At 41.2% G+C, this 20,801-nt stretch overlaps 5 protein-coding genes and 1 long non-coding RNA gene across 7 annotated transcripts in view; 2 read left to right on the forward strand and 4 right to left on the reverse strand.

Annotated features, from left to right (window-relative positions):
* Positions 1-13,353, reverse strand: part of LOC135431144 (uncharacterized) — a 73,036-nt gene extending 59,683 nt beyond the window's left edge. Inside the window, exons 1-2 of one of the 2 annotated variants that reach the window (XR_010436732.1) lie at positions 13,112-13,353; positions 9,802-9,879 (exon numbers count right to left, since the gene is read on the reverse strand). This is a non-coding gene — a long non-coding RNA (uncharacterized LOC135431144). Of the gene's footprint in view, positions 1-9,801; positions 9,880-11,923; positions 12,078-13,111 lie in introns of those variants that run through there. The other variant, XR_010436733.1, reaches the window with a different exon arrangement.
* On the forward strand, positions 1,574-5,132 carry LOC135431137 (insulin-like growth factor-binding protein complex acid labile subunit). Its single transcript, XM_064686091.1, has 4 exons — positions 1,574-2,464; positions 2,991-3,587; positions 3,647-3,841; positions 4,987-5,132. Exons 1-4 carry the CDS (start codon positions 1,613-1,615, stop codon positions 5,044-5,046), a joined length of 1,704 nt encoding a protein of 567 aa, XP_064542161.1. The 5' UTR covers positions 1,574-1,612; the 3' UTR covers positions 5,047-5,132.
* On the reverse strand, positions 5,090-7,564 carry hll (heimdall). Its single transcript, XM_064686090.1, has 2 exons — positions 6,222-7,564; positions 5,090-6,157 (listed from the first exon to the last, which is right to left on the reverse strand). The coding sequence occupies exons 1-2, from the start codon at positions 7,292-7,294 to the stop codon at positions 5,182-5,184; spliced, it is 2,049 nt and encodes a 682-aa protein (XP_064542160.1). The 5' UTR covers positions 7,295-7,564; the 3' UTR covers positions 5,090-5,181.
* A 122-nt stretch (positions 13,354-13,475) lies between the features above and the next one.
* Positions 13,476-15,478, reverse strand: LOC135431138 (uncharacterized). Its single transcript, XM_064686092.1, has 2 exons — positions 15,197-15,478; positions 13,476-15,102 (listed from the first exon to the last, which is right to left on the reverse strand). Exons 1-2 carry the CDS (start codon positions 15,314-15,316, stop codon positions 13,720-13,722), a joined length of 1,503 nt encoding a protein of 500 aa, XP_064542162.1. The 5' UTR covers positions 15,317-15,478; the 3' UTR covers positions 13,476-13,719.
* Positions 15,479-16,469: 991 nt separating this feature from the next.
* Positions 16,470-17,868, reverse strand: LOC135431141 (epidermal growth factor-like protein). The gene is made up of 2 exons (XM_064686094.1): positions 17,550-17,868; positions 16,470-17,488 (listed from the first exon to the last, which is right to left on the reverse strand). Exons 1-2 carry the CDS (start codon positions 17,646-17,648, stop codon positions 16,631-16,633), a joined length of 957 nt encoding a protein of 318 aa, XP_064542164.1. The 5' UTR covers positions 17,649-17,868; the 3' UTR covers positions 16,470-16,630.
* An 852-nt stretch (positions 17,869-18,720) lies between these two features.
* Positions 18,721-19,633, forward strand: NimC3 (Nimrod C3). Its single transcript, XM_064686036.1, has one exon. The coding sequence runs from the start codon at positions 18,854-18,856 to the stop codon at positions 19,514-19,516; it is 663 nt and encodes a 220-aa protein (XP_064542106.1). The 5' UTR covers positions 18,721-18,853; the 3' UTR covers positions 19,517-19,633.
* Positions 19,634-20,801: the final 1,168 nt, after the last annotated feature.

A 20,801-nucleotide genomic window follows, 5' to 3' on the forward strand; every position in this document is an offset into this window, starting at 1 on the left:
CAACAATAATTTGACCATCCAGGTAATTGACACAGACATGGCAGCATAAGTAATTATGTCCGTCAACGAGATACTCAGTAAGCATATGCAAATACATGCACTCACATAAGCAGCGCTTTTTTGGGCTCCGCCTTTGTCTTAATCATTCTCAAACAACTTTTATGTATTTTGTCGGATCGTCCTGAAAGATCGCCAAGAAAATCGATATTTATCGAAAATATGGAAATTGCAGCTAGTATAATCGAAAGAAAGATTAACTTAGTCTACGTACGATAATTCATTGGAAGTCTCAACTAACAAGAATATAATCTCTATATATAAAACTGTTTGTCCTGACTGACTGACTGACTGACTGACTGACTGATTGGTGATCAACGCACAGCCCAAACCGTAAGAGCTAGGAAGCTGAAATTTTCACTTTAGCTACCTTATGTGGCAAGTGTGGAAAAATCGCGAAAACGTTTGTATGTAACTTTTTGTTTACCATCCGATCAGCCTCAAATTTATTTTCAAAGTTCTTTGTTCAAATTTCATTTGAGGGGTGTTTCGCACTTTTTGGAAAATGCATCCCTCCTTGGTGGAAATGGGGGTCAAATATTTGGTGGGTGACGTTTCGCCCTCAAATTTATTTCCAAGTATCTATATGAAAATTCATTTGAGACGTGTTTTTCACTTTTCGCAGAATTCAAACTTCTTCGGGGGGAATGCGATTCAAAGATTTTTTGGGCGAAGTTTTAAGTTGTGTCCGATTTGCTTCAAACCTATTTTCAAAGCTCTACATAAGAACTTAATAAATACGTATTTCAGCGATTTGGGAAATTCCACCCGCAAGAGTGGTAAATTGGCGGAAAACGGTTGTATGAAAGATTTTTGTTAACGATCCGATCGGCCTCAAACTTATTTTCAAAGATCTTTGCTCAAATTCATTTGAGGGGTGTTTCACACTTTTCGAAAAATACGTTCCTCCTTGGTGCAAATGGGGGTCGAAGATTTGGTGGGTGACGTTTCGCGCTCAAATTCGTTTCCAAAGATCTATTAGAAAAATCATTTGAGACGTGTTTCACATTTTTCGCAAAATCTAAGCTCCTTCGGTGGAAACTGCATTTCAAAGTTTTTTTTGGTGAATTTTAAGTTTGTTTGATTCCCGTCCGATCAGTTTCAAAATCATTTTCAAAGCTTTTTGAAAACATTGATTTTATAACATACGTGCCACGGGCAAGGCCGGGTTATAACCGCTAGTATAATATATATATATGTATGCAATATTCTTCTTATCTCCTGGCATATTAAATTTTCAATGGGTATTAATATATAAACATGTGAAAAGGGCGCTTTGCATTAGGCGGCGAGTGGAGCGGACCGGACCGGACCGGAGGGAACACTTAATTCAGTAGTTGCGTCTGTTGTCGTGTGGACTGAAACGATGATGTGCAAATATTTAAGCCAAGAGATATATGTATACGCCTGGGCAGTCGGTTAACTGATTAACTATCTTGACGTGCTGACAGGCGCCAAGAGCAGCTGCATTGAGATAAGGCGGCAACCAGCCAGCGGCAGTTACAGCATCCAAATGGCAGTAAAGTCAAGAGCTTCAGTCTTGAGCGTCAGTCTTATGTGTCGCGGAATGTTGTCAAAGGTGTCGCTGCTGCTGCTGCTACTCACCTGCCAAACGCAGTCCTTGCAGCTGACCAACTGCAATGCCACGCAGCTGAGCGAGTTGAACGATGTGGCAACGCTGAGCGCTTTGAGCCTGAGCAACTGCAGCCTGCAGCAACAGCTAAAGAACGCATTTTTGCTACGCTTCAATCAACTGCTTAGCCTGGAAGTGCAGCACTGCCAACTAAATTCTCTAGAGGATTACGCACTACATGGTCTGTCGCGACTGCAGCGGCTCTCGCTGGCGCACAACAATCTCAGCGTGATTAAAACCTGGTCGGAGAAGCCGCTTTCCGCTTTAACCTCACTGGACATCAGTTTTAATGCATTGGTTCAACTGCCCGCCAGAAGCTTGATGCATTATCCACAGCTGCAGCAGCTGAATTTGAGTCACAATCTCATCGAGCATCTGGAACCGGAGTGCTTCCATAATCTGTCGCATCTGAAGCATTTGCTGCTCCATAATAATCGCCTGCAGCTAATTGCAGCTAGCTACTTTCGTGGTCTACATCGTCTCTCCAGCTTGAGCCTGCAACATAATCTGCTGGGGCAAGTGGAGCCTGCGGCCTTCGAGAGCAACACACATTTGCGCACGCTGCGACTGGAACAGAATCATCTGAGGGATTTACAATTTCTCAAGGAACGTGGCCTGGCGCGTTTAGTATACCTAAATCTATCTCGAAACACGCTGGAAAAACTGTCTGCCCAGGAATTTTCCAAAAACTTTGAGCTGCAGCATTTGGATTTAAGTCATAATCAACTGAAGGAAGTCAATAACGAGAGTTTGATAGGATTGGAGTCCTTAGAGGTAAGTTGAAACACCAAAAAGTTCTTCAAAGATCACGCGAGAGACCGAAGAAAACCATATAAAGAAAGGGAAATATACTACAATAGTCCAAAAGGGATCGATTGGATTAATTTGAGAGGATTTTTCCCAGATAAAGATATCCTTAAAAAATTATCAAGAAGTATTTAACAAGAACATTAAAAGAAATCAGAATCCGCCAAACATCCTGTATATGATTTGGGTTCAAAGCCAAAATAATATTCAGGTATGCCATAAAAAATCAGAATAATACTTAGGTCAAAATAACTTTTAAGGTTTCAATGAAAATGAAATTAAAGTAGAGTTCCTGAAAAGTCGAGTTCAGATATTTCCCGGTCATTCTCTGTTTTAAGGATTCAATATAACGAAGGAATTGTCAGCGAGTGTGATTCCTGGAATGTGTAATTCCGTTATTTCCCGGCCATTTGCTTGGCCTTTCCCTCGTTGACCTTCGTTCACCGCCTCACATAGATAACAAATATTATCTTATCTCATCTCTTGCTCACAGCGCCTCAATATCAGCCACAATATCGTAAGCCACATAGACGCGGATGGTCTACAGCCACTGAGTGTACTACTTCAGCTTGACATGAGCTTCAATCTTTTGAGTTCGCTGCCTGAGGAGCTCTTCCACGCAAACAGCCAGCTGAAGGACATTAATTTGGCCCACAATCAATTGCACGAGCTACATCCTGCCCTACTGCACCAATTGATGCACTTGAATCAATTGAATCTGGCCCAAAATCAACTCGAAGATGCCAGCTGGTTGCAGCATCTGGCGCCGGCGCTGAATCGCTTGGCTCTACGCGTCGATCTCAGCTCGAACCGGCTGCAGTCGCTCAATTTGAGCAGTCTGCTGTTCTTCGAGCATGTGCAGCTGGCGGATAATCGCTGGAACTGCTCCTGGCTGGTCAGGCACATGTTGAGAACGCCACCAACATCGCTGAACTTCGCTCGCTCCTGGCCCATGCTGAGCGCCTGGAGCGTTAAGGAATTGTTAAATATTCAAGGCGTCGATTGCTTTGATGGTCAGCAGAATCGCTCAATTGTGCTGCTCGATGTGGGCGTGGCCAGGCAACAGACGGGGTCCAACTGTGACTGTGAGGTAAGTCAGTCCAGTTTCAGCGTTCAAAGCACATCGAACTCTCCTTGAAATGTTTGCAGGAGTCTAAGGATGAGCTGGCTACTTTGACGCCACCGTTGACCTGGCCCAAAATACGCACAGATCGCTTCGATTCCCGTTCGGTGATCATCTGGATGCTGGTGGCCATTGCCTTGGCCTTTGCTGGACTGCGCTGGGGTCAACGTTTCATGGATCGAAAGGAGCGCAGCAGAAATCTTCAGAAACTAAATGATCACGTAAGTTATACGAGGCAGTAGAGAACCGAGACAAGCAGAACAAATTACGAGCAAACATTTAATTTTTGAATAATGAATACTAGATGCAGTTAAATTTTAAACCGAGTAATACATTTGTACAAAAATATATTTGATACGCGAGAAGATCCTCACCCAAAATAAGAAAAGCACACTTCTTTCTTTCTCTAAAATTTATAGAAACAAGTTTTCCTCACAGTTAACTGAAGAATACCAGAAGTAATTATAACCCAAAAACGATTAGAAAATTTCCTACCTAAGAAAAGAGAGAAGCGATAAATTCACTTCTAGTCCCGGGCAACGCCGGTTAATTTCTTCTAGTACACAATGTGTATGATTCTTTTTGAACAAATTTTACGAGGTTTTTATAAAATTATATATTATAGCGGGTATTTCCCGGGTATTGCCCGGCCTTGCCCGTAGAACGTTTTGCGCTAAAAACTTTAGATATAACCTTTCCACTAAGAACACACCCGTGGAATATTTAAATCTACCCATCTTGATCCCTACTTCTATTTAGAAATATGTCTTTGCTGAACGTATCAAATAAATTCTCACAAATATCTTTGAAAATGATTTTGAAACCGATCGGATGGTAAGCAACAAACTTTCATGCAACCATTTTTCGCCAATTTACCACTGTTGTGGGTGGAATTTCCTAAATCGCTGAAATACGTATTTATTAAGTTCTTATGTAGAGCTCTGAAAAAATTGATCACCAATCAGTCAATCAATAAGTCAGTTAGGACAAACAGTTTTATATATAAAGATATATATATTATATGTATAAAAAGAATATAGCAAAAATATTAAAGGTTAAATTCAAAAGTGTTGGAAATTTAAAAATAGGAATATTGAATTCTTAAGTATTTAAAATCCTCAAACAATAAAAAGTCTGAAAAATAAAAGTTGTTATTTAAAGGTATAAGAATAACTACAAATCGTTCAATGCATTATTTTCAAATTTCTAGAAAACTCTAGTTTATGGTAATTATAGTTTTTGAACATTTCACAAGAACACATTCAACAAAACAAAGCTAAGCAGAAGATTTGCTTTTGGGATTTCCAACAGATTATAGACTTATAATCGAAATTAAAACGTACATATGTTTATTCTTTCCTTACAGCCCCTGAACAAAGTGGAATTGGAAGCACAGCGCTTAAGAAACGATCGCGAAAGATCGTAGTAAGAAAAAAGCAAAAATCTGTAACTACTAAATACTATATAAGTAATTGTATATGTAAACTATAATTAAAAAAAGCTGTTAAAACATTGTCTGAGAATTGAAGGCCTAGGAGCTAAATAATAATATTTATGTAAATCATTTGTAGAGTCGATCAATCAACGGTCCGTACTTGGTGTGGACAATATTGCGTCTGATCTTGAGTGTGGGACCCAGTTCGCCGGTGGCCAAGGAGAATTCATGGGGAAGCAAAGCAAACTTTTGAACACACTGTGCTTTGGAGATGGCATTTTTATTGGCCCGCTTGATGCCCGCCTCCAATGCCTCCAAGAGCTTGGGCTCGGCATTGACCTCTAGAGCTGCGGCCAGAGCATTCGCGTCGCTGGGCAACTGCAGATCGTTGCGTATATTGAGCAGCTCGGAGAGATGCGTTTGCTTAAGGCCCAGTTCGTTTAGCCACTCGATCGTCTCCTCGCGCAGCTGATCCAGCGGCAGTCCCGTATTGGGATCAGATTTGGTTTTCAAGGCCAACAGCACCGTCAGATACTTGCGATGATCGCCCACCAACAGGGCATTGCTAACACAGGGCAACTCGTGCTTGATCAGCTCCTCAATATGCACTGGTGGTATATTCTCGCCGCCGGCTGTGATGATTAGCTCCTTGAGTCTGCCCGAGATGACCACATTGCCGTGCGCGTCCAGGTAGCCCACATCGCCGCTGTGCAGCCAGCCATCCGGCTTGATGGCCTCCTCCGTTTTAGCCGGCTCACCCAGATAGCCCATGAAATTCATGCGTCCACGCATTAGGATCTCGCCCTGGCCATTCACATCCGGCTTGTCTATCTTGACCTCTGTGCCCGCGATCGGTGCCCCTGAGCTATAGAGATTTGTGATGCGCTCGTTCAGCGTAATGGCCCCGCCCGTCTCTGACATGCCATAGACATCGGCTAGCGGCATGTCCAGGCCCAAAAAGAAATGTTTGAGCTCCGGGGAGACAGGTGCGCCGCCCGTTAATAAAGTCTTGCATAGCTCCAGGCCCAGCATCTGGCGTATGGGTCGAACGATGAGGGACGCCAGCCAGTACTTGGCCTGGGCGTATAAAGAGAGTTTCTCGCTGGAAAATTCAATTACCAATCATTATTATTATCTGAAAGAAGATTATCGAACTCGAATCTCACCCAGCAATTGTGGCCAGCTGATGCTGGGCGACCACTTCGCGCGCCTTGGACAACAGCAGGCGGGAATAGGGTTTGGCCTTGGCCTCGGCGGCCACAAGACGTTCCTGGAACTTCTCAAAGACACGCGGCACTCCGAACATACGCGTCGGTCTGGCCTTTAGGAAGCTGCGCACCAGTGTACCCTTGAGCGCATCCTTATCCGCAAAGTAAACACAGCCGCCGTGCGCCATAGCCACAAAGATGTCAAAGATTTGGGCGGCAATATGACTCAATGGCAAATAGCTCACCAAACGCTCGGCGCCCAGTATGGTGTTCTCCATGGTGGCGGCCACAATTTTCGTGTCGTAGACAACACTATCGTGGGTAAGCATTACCGCCTTGGGCATGCCCACTGTGCCGGATGTAAAGATCAACATGGCGCAGTCATTTGCATAGATTTCACGCTCACGACGCGCCAGCTCCTGCTGCAGTTGCTCAGTGTCGAGAGTTTCCAGCGTCTGCCTCAAGTGCTGCCAGCTAAAGTAGTCCGGCTCCTGGTTGACAAAGCTCTCGTACGGCCCGTGCAGCTGTATGACAGCCTTCAACCTGGGCAGCCTGTGCTTGATCGCCCTCAGCTTGGCCATTTGCTTGTCATCATCCACCACGCAGACTGTTGCATCGCTGGTTTTCAGCGCATGGTAACACGCCTCGGCGGAATTGCTGGGATATATGCCAGCCACAACGCCGCCGGCACGCAGTGCGCCCAATTCGGAAAAAAACCATTCCGGGCAATTAAACGAGAGGATGGCCAACGAGCTGCGCTCCTCCAGGCCAACATGCAACATCATTAGCGCCGCCTGCTCCACTCGCTTCTCGTAATCCGCATAGCTGAGCGTTATCCAATCCTGTTGATCCGCCGATTGCTCCCAGACCAAGGCAGGTAGATGAGCGTATTTCTGGCAGGCGTCGCGAAAAAATTCCGGCACACTCTGCATTCCGACCGTATCCTTCTCATCCCGTCGCAACTTGACAGCCTCATACAGTGAGGTACTCGTATAGCTTGTCGCTGGTCTCAGCTTCTCGTCGCGTTCCATGTTGAATAAACGTCGAGGAATACGAGCGGCCCCTATTTAAGGCAAAAGGCAAAAAAACACTCTCACTCTCGGCTTGACGCTCTGCTGATAAAGCAGGCAGGCGCGGGCAGATGACGTAGTACTCCGTTCGTTACCCGGCTTTCGCTATCTCGGCAAGAGCCCATGTCTGGCTTGGGTCTGACCTGGTTCTATGTGTGACCTTTAGACAGCTTTATCGCCACGAGAACACCATCGAAAAAAATAAATACTCACAATTCAAATCCGTCTGATAATTGAACAGCATAGGATTAACGAAAATTTCAAAGTTCTACGCACTTTTTGACCGACCTTTGGACGCATTCAGGAAAAATCTAATCAGTTGTAATAACCAGCAGGAGATTTTTACAAGACGTATCAGTTGGCATTTTTCTGTCAAGTCATGCCCAATGGTAATTTACAATGGGGAAAACTCTTCTTATTATTACAATATATTCATAATAATCTTAAAGTGAAATGACTTGCAAAACTCAGAACAAAGGAGACATTTTATGAAGCATTAAGAGAATCCCTTAAGATAAGAGTAAGTCTTAAAGAGTACGCACTTATAATTGTTTTTTTCAAAACATATTACTAATAATAATTCATTGAACTCTTTTTCAAAGTTAAAAATTGAAATATTTCGTAAATAGTTTTGAACCCAATTCATCCAAGGAAAGTGGTCTTATTTTCGGATTAACAGTCTTACCACAAATACTTCCTTCTTTATCAGCGACCTAAGCGAAGGATGTGCTTTAAAAAAGTGCACATTTAAAATATATGTATTTTATAAAACAGATATTTACAAACATACATGTATGTATATATGTATGTTTATTAATACACATAAACGAAATGAATTTTTTTTGATTACGATTTATTTTATTTCAATATAATACTGTCATTAGCTTAAATGTATGTAAAATATGGACATACATAAATATATGTATATATAAATATATAATAAATTGATGTGTCTGGCCTTTCACAATGTCAAAACCGCTACGCAATGGAAAATATGGAAACACACAGAAATTTAATATATACATACATATGTATATATGTATGTATATGTATACATATGTACATCACGTCCTTATCAAAATATGTATGTATGTACATATATTTTATGTTTTTATATTGCATATTCAAAATGTGGAAACACAATTCAATTTAACCGTTATGCTTTGTACCCACTGTTCGAGCTGCTATAATCCCCTTGCATATTACAAACACGTGCAAACATACACGGACACAGGCCCACATGTATGTACAGAACTGACCTGCGACAAACACCTGCGGCCGATCGAAAAGCACAGCTGAGCAGCGCAGCAGGCAAAACGGCAAACTGCATGAGCAGGTCAATCATACAAAAAGAGAGTGAGACTAAGAGAGTGTGCGAATGAGCGGGTTAGGTAGAGAGAGGCACATAACAAACAACAACAGCATAACACGCATATGGCGCTGCTGCTGCTGAGGCCGTACATAAAACATGTAACGGTTCTTCTTTGCTCTGCTTTGGCAACTCTCCTCTCACCCCCTCGCCGATGGACAAAACAATGTTAGGCTGGTCACTCACAAGCCCAAACATGATACGCACTCACATACACAGACAGGCAGATGCGCATGCATAAAAACAAATGAATGTACATATGTGTGTATGGGCGTATGTATGTGTAAGGCAATGAAATAGAAGCAGAAAAAAACTCACATACTGTGGGCTCGCCACAGCTGGCAAATACCAAAAACAACAACAGCAGCAGAAGAAGCAGCAGCAACAGCAAACTCGCTGTCGCCGTCGCCGTCGCCAACAACAGAGACGCTGACTGCGCATTGATGTGCGCCTGTTCGACCAACAGTCATTTTTTGTACAAATTTATAATTTATTGTTTAATTTATTTTATTGCAAAATGTCAAACAGTTTGCCACACACACAAACGCACGTCCCCATGCATAAATAGAAAACACATGTATGTACAACTGTTTGCGACAACAATAACAACAACAAATGCAACAACAATGATGACTATGATGTATTATTAACCCAATTGTAATTGTTGCAATTTGTAGACGTCGGCTTATCATTTGTCATGCCGCAACAACAACATTATTATGAAATTATTTACCAATGAACAGCAGCCCATGAATGCCAAACAAGTGTAAACATTGCCGTTTCCATGAGCATGGGTAACGTTGATTCTGAAGGGGAGAGGGGAGCAGAAGCGCGCTTGGGGTTTGTCGTTGGCATTAAAACTACAAAACATAAAGTTGCATATTGCGTTTGTGTTCCTTTTGTATTTGTACGGAAGAGCGACACTCTGCACTACTCGTACATAGAGAAGTGCCTGATGTGTAACGGTACACAAAAGCAAAACATGAAAGGGAATGTGCAAGTAACTGGCACCGTGGGCTTACACATAGATACATATGTATCTATGTATATGGCTTTATCTATTATATTAAGGCAAAGCAAATATATAAAAAAAACTTACCTGCGCTTTAGCTATGACAACAATCAAACCAAAAATTATGATATGCCCAGAGTACAAGTAATGCCATTAGAGTGGACCCTAAAATTACACAAAGAATAAAAAAAAGTTTTTAATCTTGAATATATTTGTCATATATCAATATTTATTAACAAGAAAGCAAACTTTAATAATGATAAAATAAAAAAACAATTATCACGGTATAAGCAAAAACGTGCACATATGCATAGATGGTTCACCCTAAAGATCTACAGATTTGCAAAATAGTTTGATTCAAACATATAATTGATTACATATGTATGTAGGTACACATGTATGTACATACAATTTACATATATAATTCAAAAAGGGAAGTCAGTCAGTCTACTCCTATACGTAATACAAAATCCCTATCAAAAACAATAGAAAATTCTTTTCAATTGCTCAACACTCGCACGCTATACTTAAATATACACAAATAAGTATGTACATATGTATGTTAGCACATATATGCATATGTATGTGCACAGCAAACATACATACGTACATGCATACTTTCGTCACAAGTGTCATTCGGTATATGTACATATGTACGTATTTACTATAATGGAACCGATATGCATGCTATCATTCACCCCCCCCCCCCCCCTCCGACTAACACATCCATCTACATTTTCTTGATAATTGTATGTGTAGTAACTTTTGTTGTACATATTTACACGCACGATTCGTGACGCTAATGTAAGATGCGGGAAGAGGTCGGGGTGTGCACATGTGCATGTCTGTGACTTTTGTAGATTTGTTTGTGTACATATAGATATAGCAAAATAACCAGGCGCACAGCATTGATTAGCAGGCGAGCCAAAGTCAAAGCAAAAAGTTCATGCGAGCAAAGTGACTGAGCAGCCGGGCAGGCAACAATACCAACAACAACAGCGACAATAACAGCAACAAGTACACACAACAATAAAGAAACACATATTCATATACAACACCAACAACAACAATACCGGCAACAGCACACAAAACGATACACACACAAAACTACTAAAAGAGGCAGAGACGAGGCCGACGGACACCCGAGACGGCGTCGACGTCGACAGATAAACAACATTTATATTCATGTACCCGGCAGTAACAAGAACAACAACAACACAAGAAGTGTGGCGTACACAAACGCACACAAACATAAAAGAAGCAAAACAAAAAAAAAAAACGAAAATCAAATAACATATGTACATATTGACAAACAAGTAAACACATGTATGCGCATATAAGCATACATGAGTATGTCTGTATGTACATGCAATGCACTGGCACGATTCATCCACCGCACTGTGCGCTCCCCTTCCCTTCTTTGCAACTCATTCAAACTCATTTCTACGCTCATGAGAACAGCGACGCCAGCGCAGCAGTAGCGTATCGGCAGCAGCAGCAGCAGACTCAGTAGCAGAGTTGTTACGTGGGTCGTAGCGGTAGATGGAGAGGGAAGCAGGCATATAAACGATAACAACAACATATTTCAACAAACATACATATGTACATATAATATTAGCCGCTGCTGCTCTCTTAGCTGTGCTTTCGATAGTCTCTCTCCTCATGGTCGCTCAGTCAGCCACATAAATGGCAATTTCAATTAACAACCGGTATTATAAACTGTTTTAAACCCCACATCATTAACACACTAAAAACGCAAACAAAGCAAACGAGCAACCATCAAAAATGTCAAATCCATAGAACATGAGATAGAAAATAAAGCAAGTATCAAATGTTGTTAGGTCCGTGGTGGTATACTTTTCTATCGCAAAAGTCAAAATACTTGTTGATTATCATTATTTTAAATGAGTTGCAATTTAAACTTAAAGAAATGATTTAAATGAATTAAGTAAACTAACCGTTTTAGTCATTTTTGCTGGGTGTACATCATTTGCAGGTAATAAGCTAGTGGGAGCGCAAGCAAACGAATAAAGAGCAATTGAATTGGCGCCAGACTAGAAGGTCGATCCCTCTACATAACAATGCAAGACGACAGTATGACGTCACATTTACATTTGCTGTTAATAATTTTACCGTTTGAGCTCAATTGCATATGTGTTTTTCGTATATTTCAATGTAAATTGCTCGCAATGCTGTCATTTTAACAAACCTTATCAGTTTTCCGCTACGCTTCCATTCGCCAGACTTTGCTTTCTGTTTATTTTCCCTTTGACCAACAATCAGTGGAAAATTCTCAAGGCATTGCTTGGCTGTTTTCGATGTCGCTGTCTGATAACTTTTTGCCCCGTCATGATTACATGACCCACATATGTCGGCATTAACATTGATGATTGTTAAAATGAGCATATACATAATTATGTTTATATATGATTGCTACTTTTCAGTAATTTATAAATCTTTTAAAATGACACCTTGATTTTTTTTATTATAATATAATAAAGGTAATATTTGCTATAGATGTGGAATTTATTTGCAGCCGTGACTGTTCAGATCAAACTCTGCTCATTTTTCTGACCGCGAGTGTATACAAATGAATTGTTGTTGCTGTAGGAAAGTGCCGATAATCGCACAAATTAAGTGGTTGTTGTTGTTCTTGTCACGTTTTGTGACGTTTGCGTTGATTTCGAAGTTGTCTTAAGTCAAGTCCAAAGACGCTCACATTTTTTGCGACGTCATCAAACAGGCAGAGAAACAAACTCAGTCCAGCATACAGTTACATACATACATATACGCACACCCATACATACATATGTATTTAGATATTGTCGCTCTTCACGTGTTTAGCTGTTGTTGCCCATTACATTTCATTTTCATGCCATTTCTGGTTCTGGCTTTGACTCGACGCGCTCACTCATTACAAGCATGTGCGTACTTACATATGTACATGCATTAACATACCGGCTATATATGCATGATACATACAAACATAAACACAATTTGAGAACGTTGACAGCGACGGCAAAGTCGACGCCGCTGTTACCGCTTTAGCAGCGGCAGCGAAAGCTACTTCTACTCGCACTATATGTGTACATACCAACAATAACAACAACACTAAATACATACATTGCCTACATGTGTGTCTACGTACGCTTGCTAATCATTTCTGTGCGCCTGCTTTCTGCTCATGTTTATTTGTATATATCGAGCAACACAAACGCACAAAACACATATGCAAAAAAATAAAACCCGCCACATACAACAACAACACATGTCTACACACTTTAGCATACATATGTTTTTTGCAGTTAATAAGTGTGTAGAGATGTGAGAATAACAACAATAATGCGTTGACTGAGTGTGGACATTGGCATACATAAGTGTGTGTGTTTGTACTTACCTGTCGTTTTGTTGTTGCTGTTGAGCCGGGCCTCTGTTGAGTTTTTATTTTTTTAATATATACACACACACTCACTACGTAACGGAACATTCGAATAACACTGCGACGCATCGTAAGCGTTCATAACGTGACCACGACTCCATTTTGACTGCTTAAAATTTTGCATAAAATGATCGGTTTACTTTTTGGCACTGTTAACTGATTAACAGCACCGCTAAGCGCGTCACTAAGCTCGGGAGCACTGTTAAGCCTTGCAAAAAAAACAAAAGCAAGGAAAAATGTTGATGAAACATAAAACTTAAAGAAAAAAACATGCAATTAAAATATATATTGTTTACAGTTGGAATATGCATAAATTAAAAAGTGAGGTTATCCAAGAATTTCTTTATTAATTTTACCTTAGTTTTAGGATCATGTAAATGTGGAGTGTAAATGAAAGAACTGAGAAGAAGGTCTAAAGAAGTCTTAAGGTCCGCCATCTTTACTTAAATATAAGAAATTCATTTCCCTGCTCCCTACAACTTTATTTAAGATTTATAAAGTCGAAGGAAGCAGAGAACTGAAACTCAGTTAATTTTCTTATGCTACATCTGTACCCTAGGTATTACCTACATACAATTTCGTTCATGCATGTCGAGGGGACCGTGCATTTTGAAACATAAAGCCAACAAACTGACAGTAACAATAACTCCGATTATAAGGCAGCCCAAAATGATGAGCCATTTTACGAGACTCGCCTGTTCGGCTTTGTTCATATTTCGATAATCCGACTTGTGTTGTACTGGAACTGCTTCAGTCGTTTGATCTGACTGATTTACTGGAGCTGTCTGATCTGATTGATCTGCCTCAAATAAAATTGGTTTCTGTTTTCTTCGTTTTGCATGATCTTTCCTACGTTTGATCGGTTTATCTAATTGATCTGTCTCGTATTCCCTACTTTTCGGTTTTTTTCTATATATATTTTCGGTATGATCCTCGTCATTTGCATCCGCCTGAGGTGGCCAATCTGAATCAATTACCTGATCTGTTGGATCTGGTTGGTTTGTTTGATTTTTTTTATTTTTTCCAAATAAACGAAAAGTCTGCACTGGCGGATCTGTCTGATATATGGAATCTGTATGTTCTGAATCGTATGTGTGGTATCTATCCACATTCTCGATTGGCAAATGTGTCCGTTCTAACTGATATTTCCGATGTCTTCTGTCTAACCTATCCAACCGATCTGGGCGATGATCTGTTTGACTTGGAATATGGGGCCGATTTGCCTGATCTTTTCGATCTACTATATGATGCATTCTGTCTCGCCGATCTGACTGAACTTTTCGATATGCCTGGGTTATCTCTGTTTCGTCATCTGTTAGATTATAATGATGAGTCCAAACTGGAAATATCTTAGTTGCCGGATCTGCCCGATCTGTACGATCTCTTGATACCGTTCCATCTATATGCTTAACCCTGTGCTTTTTCCTATAGGCATTTGGCGCCTTCTTGATCACCTGACAGCCATATTGCTGGGGCAACTCATGCTCCGGCTCCTCGCAAATCAGAAGATGATTGAGGCTATTGCATACGCATTGTTCCAATGCCAGGCAAGGTTTCGGCTGTCCCTCTCGGCAGATCGTGATGCACTTGGGCGTCACAGCGAGCTTTGGTGTCCAGCTGAAGTACTTCTGCCAGCAGCTGCAATTCTCCCTCAGACACTTCTCCGCCGGCAAAATCAGGTGCTGCACAGGCTCGCACCCAACAATCGGCTGCTTTTCAAAGGAAGGCCAACAGCGGCAGTTGCCGGGCGTCAGGCAATCCCCAAAGCGGCAGGCATTGCATTTGGGCTGGCAGCCCGTGGTGCTGTCTACCGTTTCGTAGCCCTCGTTGCAGGTGCACTGCTGGGGGGCGGTGCACTGGGCGTGCACACATTTGGGCGAGCAGCGGGGTCGGCAGTTTCCCGGCCTGCCCACATAGCCCTTGCAGCAGACCTTGCGCAGCATCCAACTCTAGTAGCAGGTGGAAAGGATCAGAGATAGAGAGGAAGAGCTGGAGAGAGAAAGAGGGGGAGAGGGGGAGAGCTTCCCCCTAAGTATGACCCACTTGTTTATCCAAGTTTCCCGATTTTGTCCGCACTCGCTCTTGGCACACGGAATCGCGTTGCGCCCACATCCACGGACAGGAGGCGAGGACGAGTGCAAGGGCTAGCCATGGATGTGTCATGAACAAATTTATCACACTCCAGGGAATTATTTTTCACTTGAAATTTATATGCAAAACTTGCCGCGAACTTAACTTACGATTAGCCATTTCCGAAGAGTTTTTTTTTCTTATAGGAATTTGTCAAATTTTTACTAGTCAGTATTACCCTCTATAGACAATTTTTGAAAAGACTTGTTGGCAGTGAAAAAATAATCAGAAAATACATAGAGTGCTTGCAGGTATTTTAAGAAATGATTGCTTCTTGGTCAAGATGTCTCTACCAAATAGATGTACATATAGAGCTTAGCACAGAACCGGATAGACCGGGTCTTCTTCTTGACTAAGATGTCTCCCAAATAGATAATATCGATTATACCGTGACTGGTTCTTGATGAATCTGCCTTCCAAAAAGATAAGATCAATTACACATAAAGAACCGGGAAAGCCTTTCCCTCTATAACATATGAAAACAATTAAACATTATTAAAATCAGGTTTCCAATCAAATTCCTAGCAAAATCTTTTGAAATATTTATCTTTTATTGACAAAAAAATATTTTAATAAGATTAGTAAATGGTTTTTTTTCCCAAGTCTTAAGTACAATATCTGCTTCTTCTAAAAACATAATTTAAATAAATCAGAGTAAAATATAAACAAAAATTGTATAATAAATTAACATTAATATAATAATTTTAACTAAAAATAGATAAAGGATACTCATGAAATTCTTTTCATTTTCAAACAAAATGTGTGCTTATTATTACTATCATAATCTGTCTAACATTTATCTTTAATCTCTCAATCTTTAAGAGAATACCTTTTAAAAAGGTGGATTTTTGGATATTATTGTTATTTTCTGGTTCACACAATTATAAATAAACAAATATATAGAGAGCATGGTGAAACTTATTAATGTCAAGCTTGGTCAAGATATCTCGAGAAACAAAAAAGATTTATATTGAAGAACCTATTTTTCGACCGATCGGCAGCTATATGATATAGTAGTCCGATCCGACATATGTACTGCCCCCAACAGAAAGATGGACTTAAGCAAGGTTTCAAGAAGATAGCTTTAAAACTGAACAACGGTTGTTGATGCTGATCTAGAATATATGTGCCCTATGTGTACTAATTTTTTAGTATTATTATTTATTTAATATTTAAGTAAAGTAAGTAACTTTGAAAGATTGCAATATGAGTTGTATTTTAAAAATATCAGAGCAACGCAAATATTTATAATTCTTATCGGTTGCGGTTAAAAAGCGGCAGCTATATTTAATATGTACAACTATTATTGATGAATAGCTCATTGTTCGTAGTTGGTAATGCTCAAGCTTAGCCCACAATTCTGGACGTATCAGAGAAATTGGAATTGGGATAATAGCTGACATTATTGCCGCGTTTCACGCAGCAGACTATTATGCCAGCCACGCTGCAGACTATTACGAGTACCATGATGGCAATCACTAGATAGACCCACCAGTTCAGAGGCCTGGAACAGCTGAGGCTATGCAGATCGTTGGGTATAAAGCCCTTGTTACACTTGCAATGATTCGATCTGTCGCAGTAGCTATGCAGTCCACATCTTGGCTCACATTTGGGCCGGCATTTCGCTTGCAGCTTGTCCCATTCGTAGCCGGTGTCGCAGTCACATTTCCTGGGACCCACACAAATGCCGTGCGGGCCACAGCCGTGTGGACACATTAGGTGGCAAATGCCGTTCAGCTTCGCGTAGCCCCGCATACACTGGCAGACATTGGGGCGAACACATTGGCTATTGGGTCCACAAATCGGATAACATATGGGCTGGCATTTGTTGTACTTTGCTTGCCAATCGTAGCCCTGCTCGCAGGCACATTTGTTTGGAGCCACACAGTTTCCATGCTCCCCACAGTCTGGGCTACAGATTGGGTGACAGTCTTTGCCACTGTAGCCCGGCAAACACTCACAAACATTACGATCCTTACAGACAGCATGCGGTCCACATGCCGGCCGACATTTGGGCAGGCATCGATGGCGCTTCTCATCGAACTCGTAGCCCTGCTCGCAGGCACATGTGTCGCGCGCACTGCAGATGCCGTGCTCACCACAACCTTGTGTACACACTGGTCGACATTTGTTGGGCTCCACGCACACCATATTGTCTCCACATGCCGGATTACATGTTATTATCGAGTCTGCTTCAGTCGCGTTCTGTTTGGAGAAAGAAGCTAAATTCCATTGCTTAAAAGTTGTGCTCAATAATATATCTCACATTTGGTGTGGCAACACTGTCCACCTCATTTGCCTGGCTCAAGTGCAGGCATCCCATCAGTCCCAAACTTAGGCACAGTAGTCTCCAAAAGGTATCCATAGCTCTACATACAACACAGCACACTTCTACACCGTTTCGGAGCGAACTAAACTATTCTCGTCTGGTTTGTGGGGATTTTATAAGGTATTCATTACATAAGGGAGGGGTCTTCAGTTTTACTTTTATATATGTAGCTAGTCATGGTGGTTTGTGCTGAGCTTAATATGTGGGTATATTAAGATATGTAATAAATAATGTGTTCTACATGTCCTCCAAATCAAAGCTATGAAAGGTTTTATTAAAAAAAAAAATTATTATAATAAAATAAAATAAAATATAATCCTGTATTTATCGACCACAAACTAACGTGAAAATAGATTGAGTTTTATAAAGAATATTTCGCAATATTTAAATATTAAAAAAAATCTTTATCATAAGGGAAATCTATATATATAACACTGTTTGTTTGACTTATTGACAGACTGATTGGTGATCAAAGCACAACCCAAACCGTAAGAGCTAGAAAGCTAAAACTTTCACTGTAGTTACCTTATGCGATGAAGGTGCATTCGAGATGAAGGGGATTTCGAGAAATTCCACCCGCAAGTGTGGAAAAATCGCGAATTACCTTTGTATCAAACATTTTTGTTTACCTCAAACCTCGGCCTCAAACTCATTTTTAAAGATGTTTTTTCAAAAAACATCTGTTATGAACAGGATAACGGATAAGAGGATAAAAATAATTCCAGATAAGATTAAGATATTATCTAGACGAAGTTTTCGAATAACAGGAGCAAGGACCCCTTTTTACCGAAATTTTCGATTATTCGCGAGCTGACGTTATGGTTAATCGAGGTTCCACTGTACTTGTATACCCGCATAAATCATGGATTAATCATTGCAACTATCGGTTGGTGGAGAAATTGCGCTTCTCTCAAATTTGCCATATTATTGAGCAGATCAGCTCTTTGGGGGCCTCTTATCGAATATGCTCTCTCCCGGTCGCACTTCCATGCGCCACGCCATTTCCATTTCCAGTTGCATTCGCCTTTCCCGTCGCGGATTCGGTACATTTCCAATGGCAGCCAAAGGCGATAAGCCCGGAGCAAAACAGAATGCCAGTTATCGTCGGCATACCCGTCGAGGCGGAACACAAAGAATTATTGTGGCTTTCACTTTGTTATCAGCGCATCGTCTGGCGAGACTGCGTTTAGTGCATTTTGGAGCGAGCCCAGCGCCAGATCTGGACAAAGAACCCGACTAAGATGCTGGACAAGATGCTCTCGTTGCTGCTGCTGCTGCTGCTCGGCCAAACGCAGGCCCTGGCCATAACGAACGGCCACTGCCAGAAGAACATCAGTGTCAAGTACCAGGTGCCATTGACCAGGACACGTCTGCCCAATGCCAATGCCAGCACCAGCTCCGCCGGCGAGCAGTACATTGTGTATGAGGAGCGCATACGCTGGGATACGGTGCAAATATGCTGTGCCGGCTATCGCACCATTATCTTTGGCTTCTGTGAGCCCATCTGCCTGGAGGCGTGTCCGGCGCACAGCTATTGCTTGGAGCCAAATAAATGCCGCTGCCTGCGCGGCTATGAGCACTCGCATCATCCCAATAAGCAGCATCAGTTGATCTGTCGACCGATCTGCCAGGGCGGCTGTCCGGAGCACAGCCATTGTGTCGCCCACAATGAGTGCGAATGCCGGCCGGGCTTTAAGGATGTGAGCAGCTGGTTCAGTCTGAGTCTCAGCTGTGAGCGCATCCAGTGCGGCCCGGATATGCGCTACGACGTCCAGCGACACGCCTGCGTCAAGATCGATATGAGCATGGAGGAGCTAATGCAGCGGGTCGCCGAACGTCTGGCCAAGGGTCTGCAGACCGAGGGTGAACCGCCCACCGAAGAGCAACTGGACGATAGCGTTTGAGGAGCCTACTTCATAAGCCTCACTGTTATCTCTATATGCTATGGATTCAATAAAATGAGTAAGAAAGAGTGCAAAATAAGCTGGCAAATTGAATAAAACGCAATCTGCAAAGTAAAATTTCTTAAAATTTGCTAGGTTTTGCAACAATAACAAGTAAGTGTGTTCTGGTTGGGAGTGTCGATTAGGGAATACCCTGAACCCCGCGCCGAGCTATCTATACCTTCGGTGCTTATAGTCCGATCTCTATAAAATGTATTCAGGACTTAATTGTGACATGCAAAATTTTATATACATATACCAAATCGCAAGATTTTAAGTTATTCAACTGGATTTTCTAATATTTGGTGGATCGAGCGGAGGTTTCCAAAATATTAACTATTTTTCATCTGTTTGTACTATACGATATCCTACATACAAAGTTAGCTCCATCTAGTTTTTATAATTTCCCAGTTTTCCATAATAAACTATATTTCAAAATCGATATTCGACGATTATAGATAAACATTTGATCCCAAAATCGAAAAAATGCATCTCGCTTTTTCGAGATCAACGGGTTCTTACAGACGGACAAAACAGGATCTCTAGCTCTCATAAGTTCTTGGATCGCCGCATGCATTAATATGGACAGACGGAGGGACGGATATGATAACGGATAAATACATCAATTTTATGGGTACAGACAGACGGACGTGGCTAGATCGACTCAGCTATTGATGCTGATCAAGAATATATATACCTTATGGGGTCGGAAATGCGACCTTCTACATTTCACATACATATAAAAATGGGATCAGGGTATTCAAAAATATTATACTAGTAGATAAGAAAGGAAGGCTATCTTTGGCATGTCGAAGACTCAATAGCCTCGTGGTTGAGCTTATAGCGTATACAAATTAATTTACGATCGATTATTCCTATTCCTGCATATATAACTATACAGTTTTCTGATGTGAATTAGTTTATGCTCCTATCTGAAAACTAAGTTAAGCTGACAAATGCAGTAGAACAATTTAGGGTTGTTTTTCATGCAAGAATTTCATTGATCATATACTTTCTATGAGATCTATATGATATCGTGCTTCGACAAAATAAACAGTTATATTTGAAGTTTCATCTTATAGCTTAAAAAAGGAAGAGACTAGTTTGCATAGAAATAGACAAACAGACGAACATTATTCTGATTAAGAATATATTAATTGATCTCGGGAAATATTTTGTTTATAATCGAAAGATATGCTATATATAAAGATATACTATAAAACTATACATGTACATACAAAATATT

Source organism: Drosophila montana, unplaced genomic scaffold (genome assembly GCF_035044405.1).
Source record: "Drosophila montana isolate Dmon_TW-CO22-7 unplaced genomic scaffold, ASM3504440v1 contig_312_1, whole genome shotgun sequence".
Taxonomy (NCBI): domain Eukaryota; kingdom Metazoa; phylum Arthropoda; class Insecta; order Diptera; family Drosophilidae; genus Drosophila; species Drosophila montana.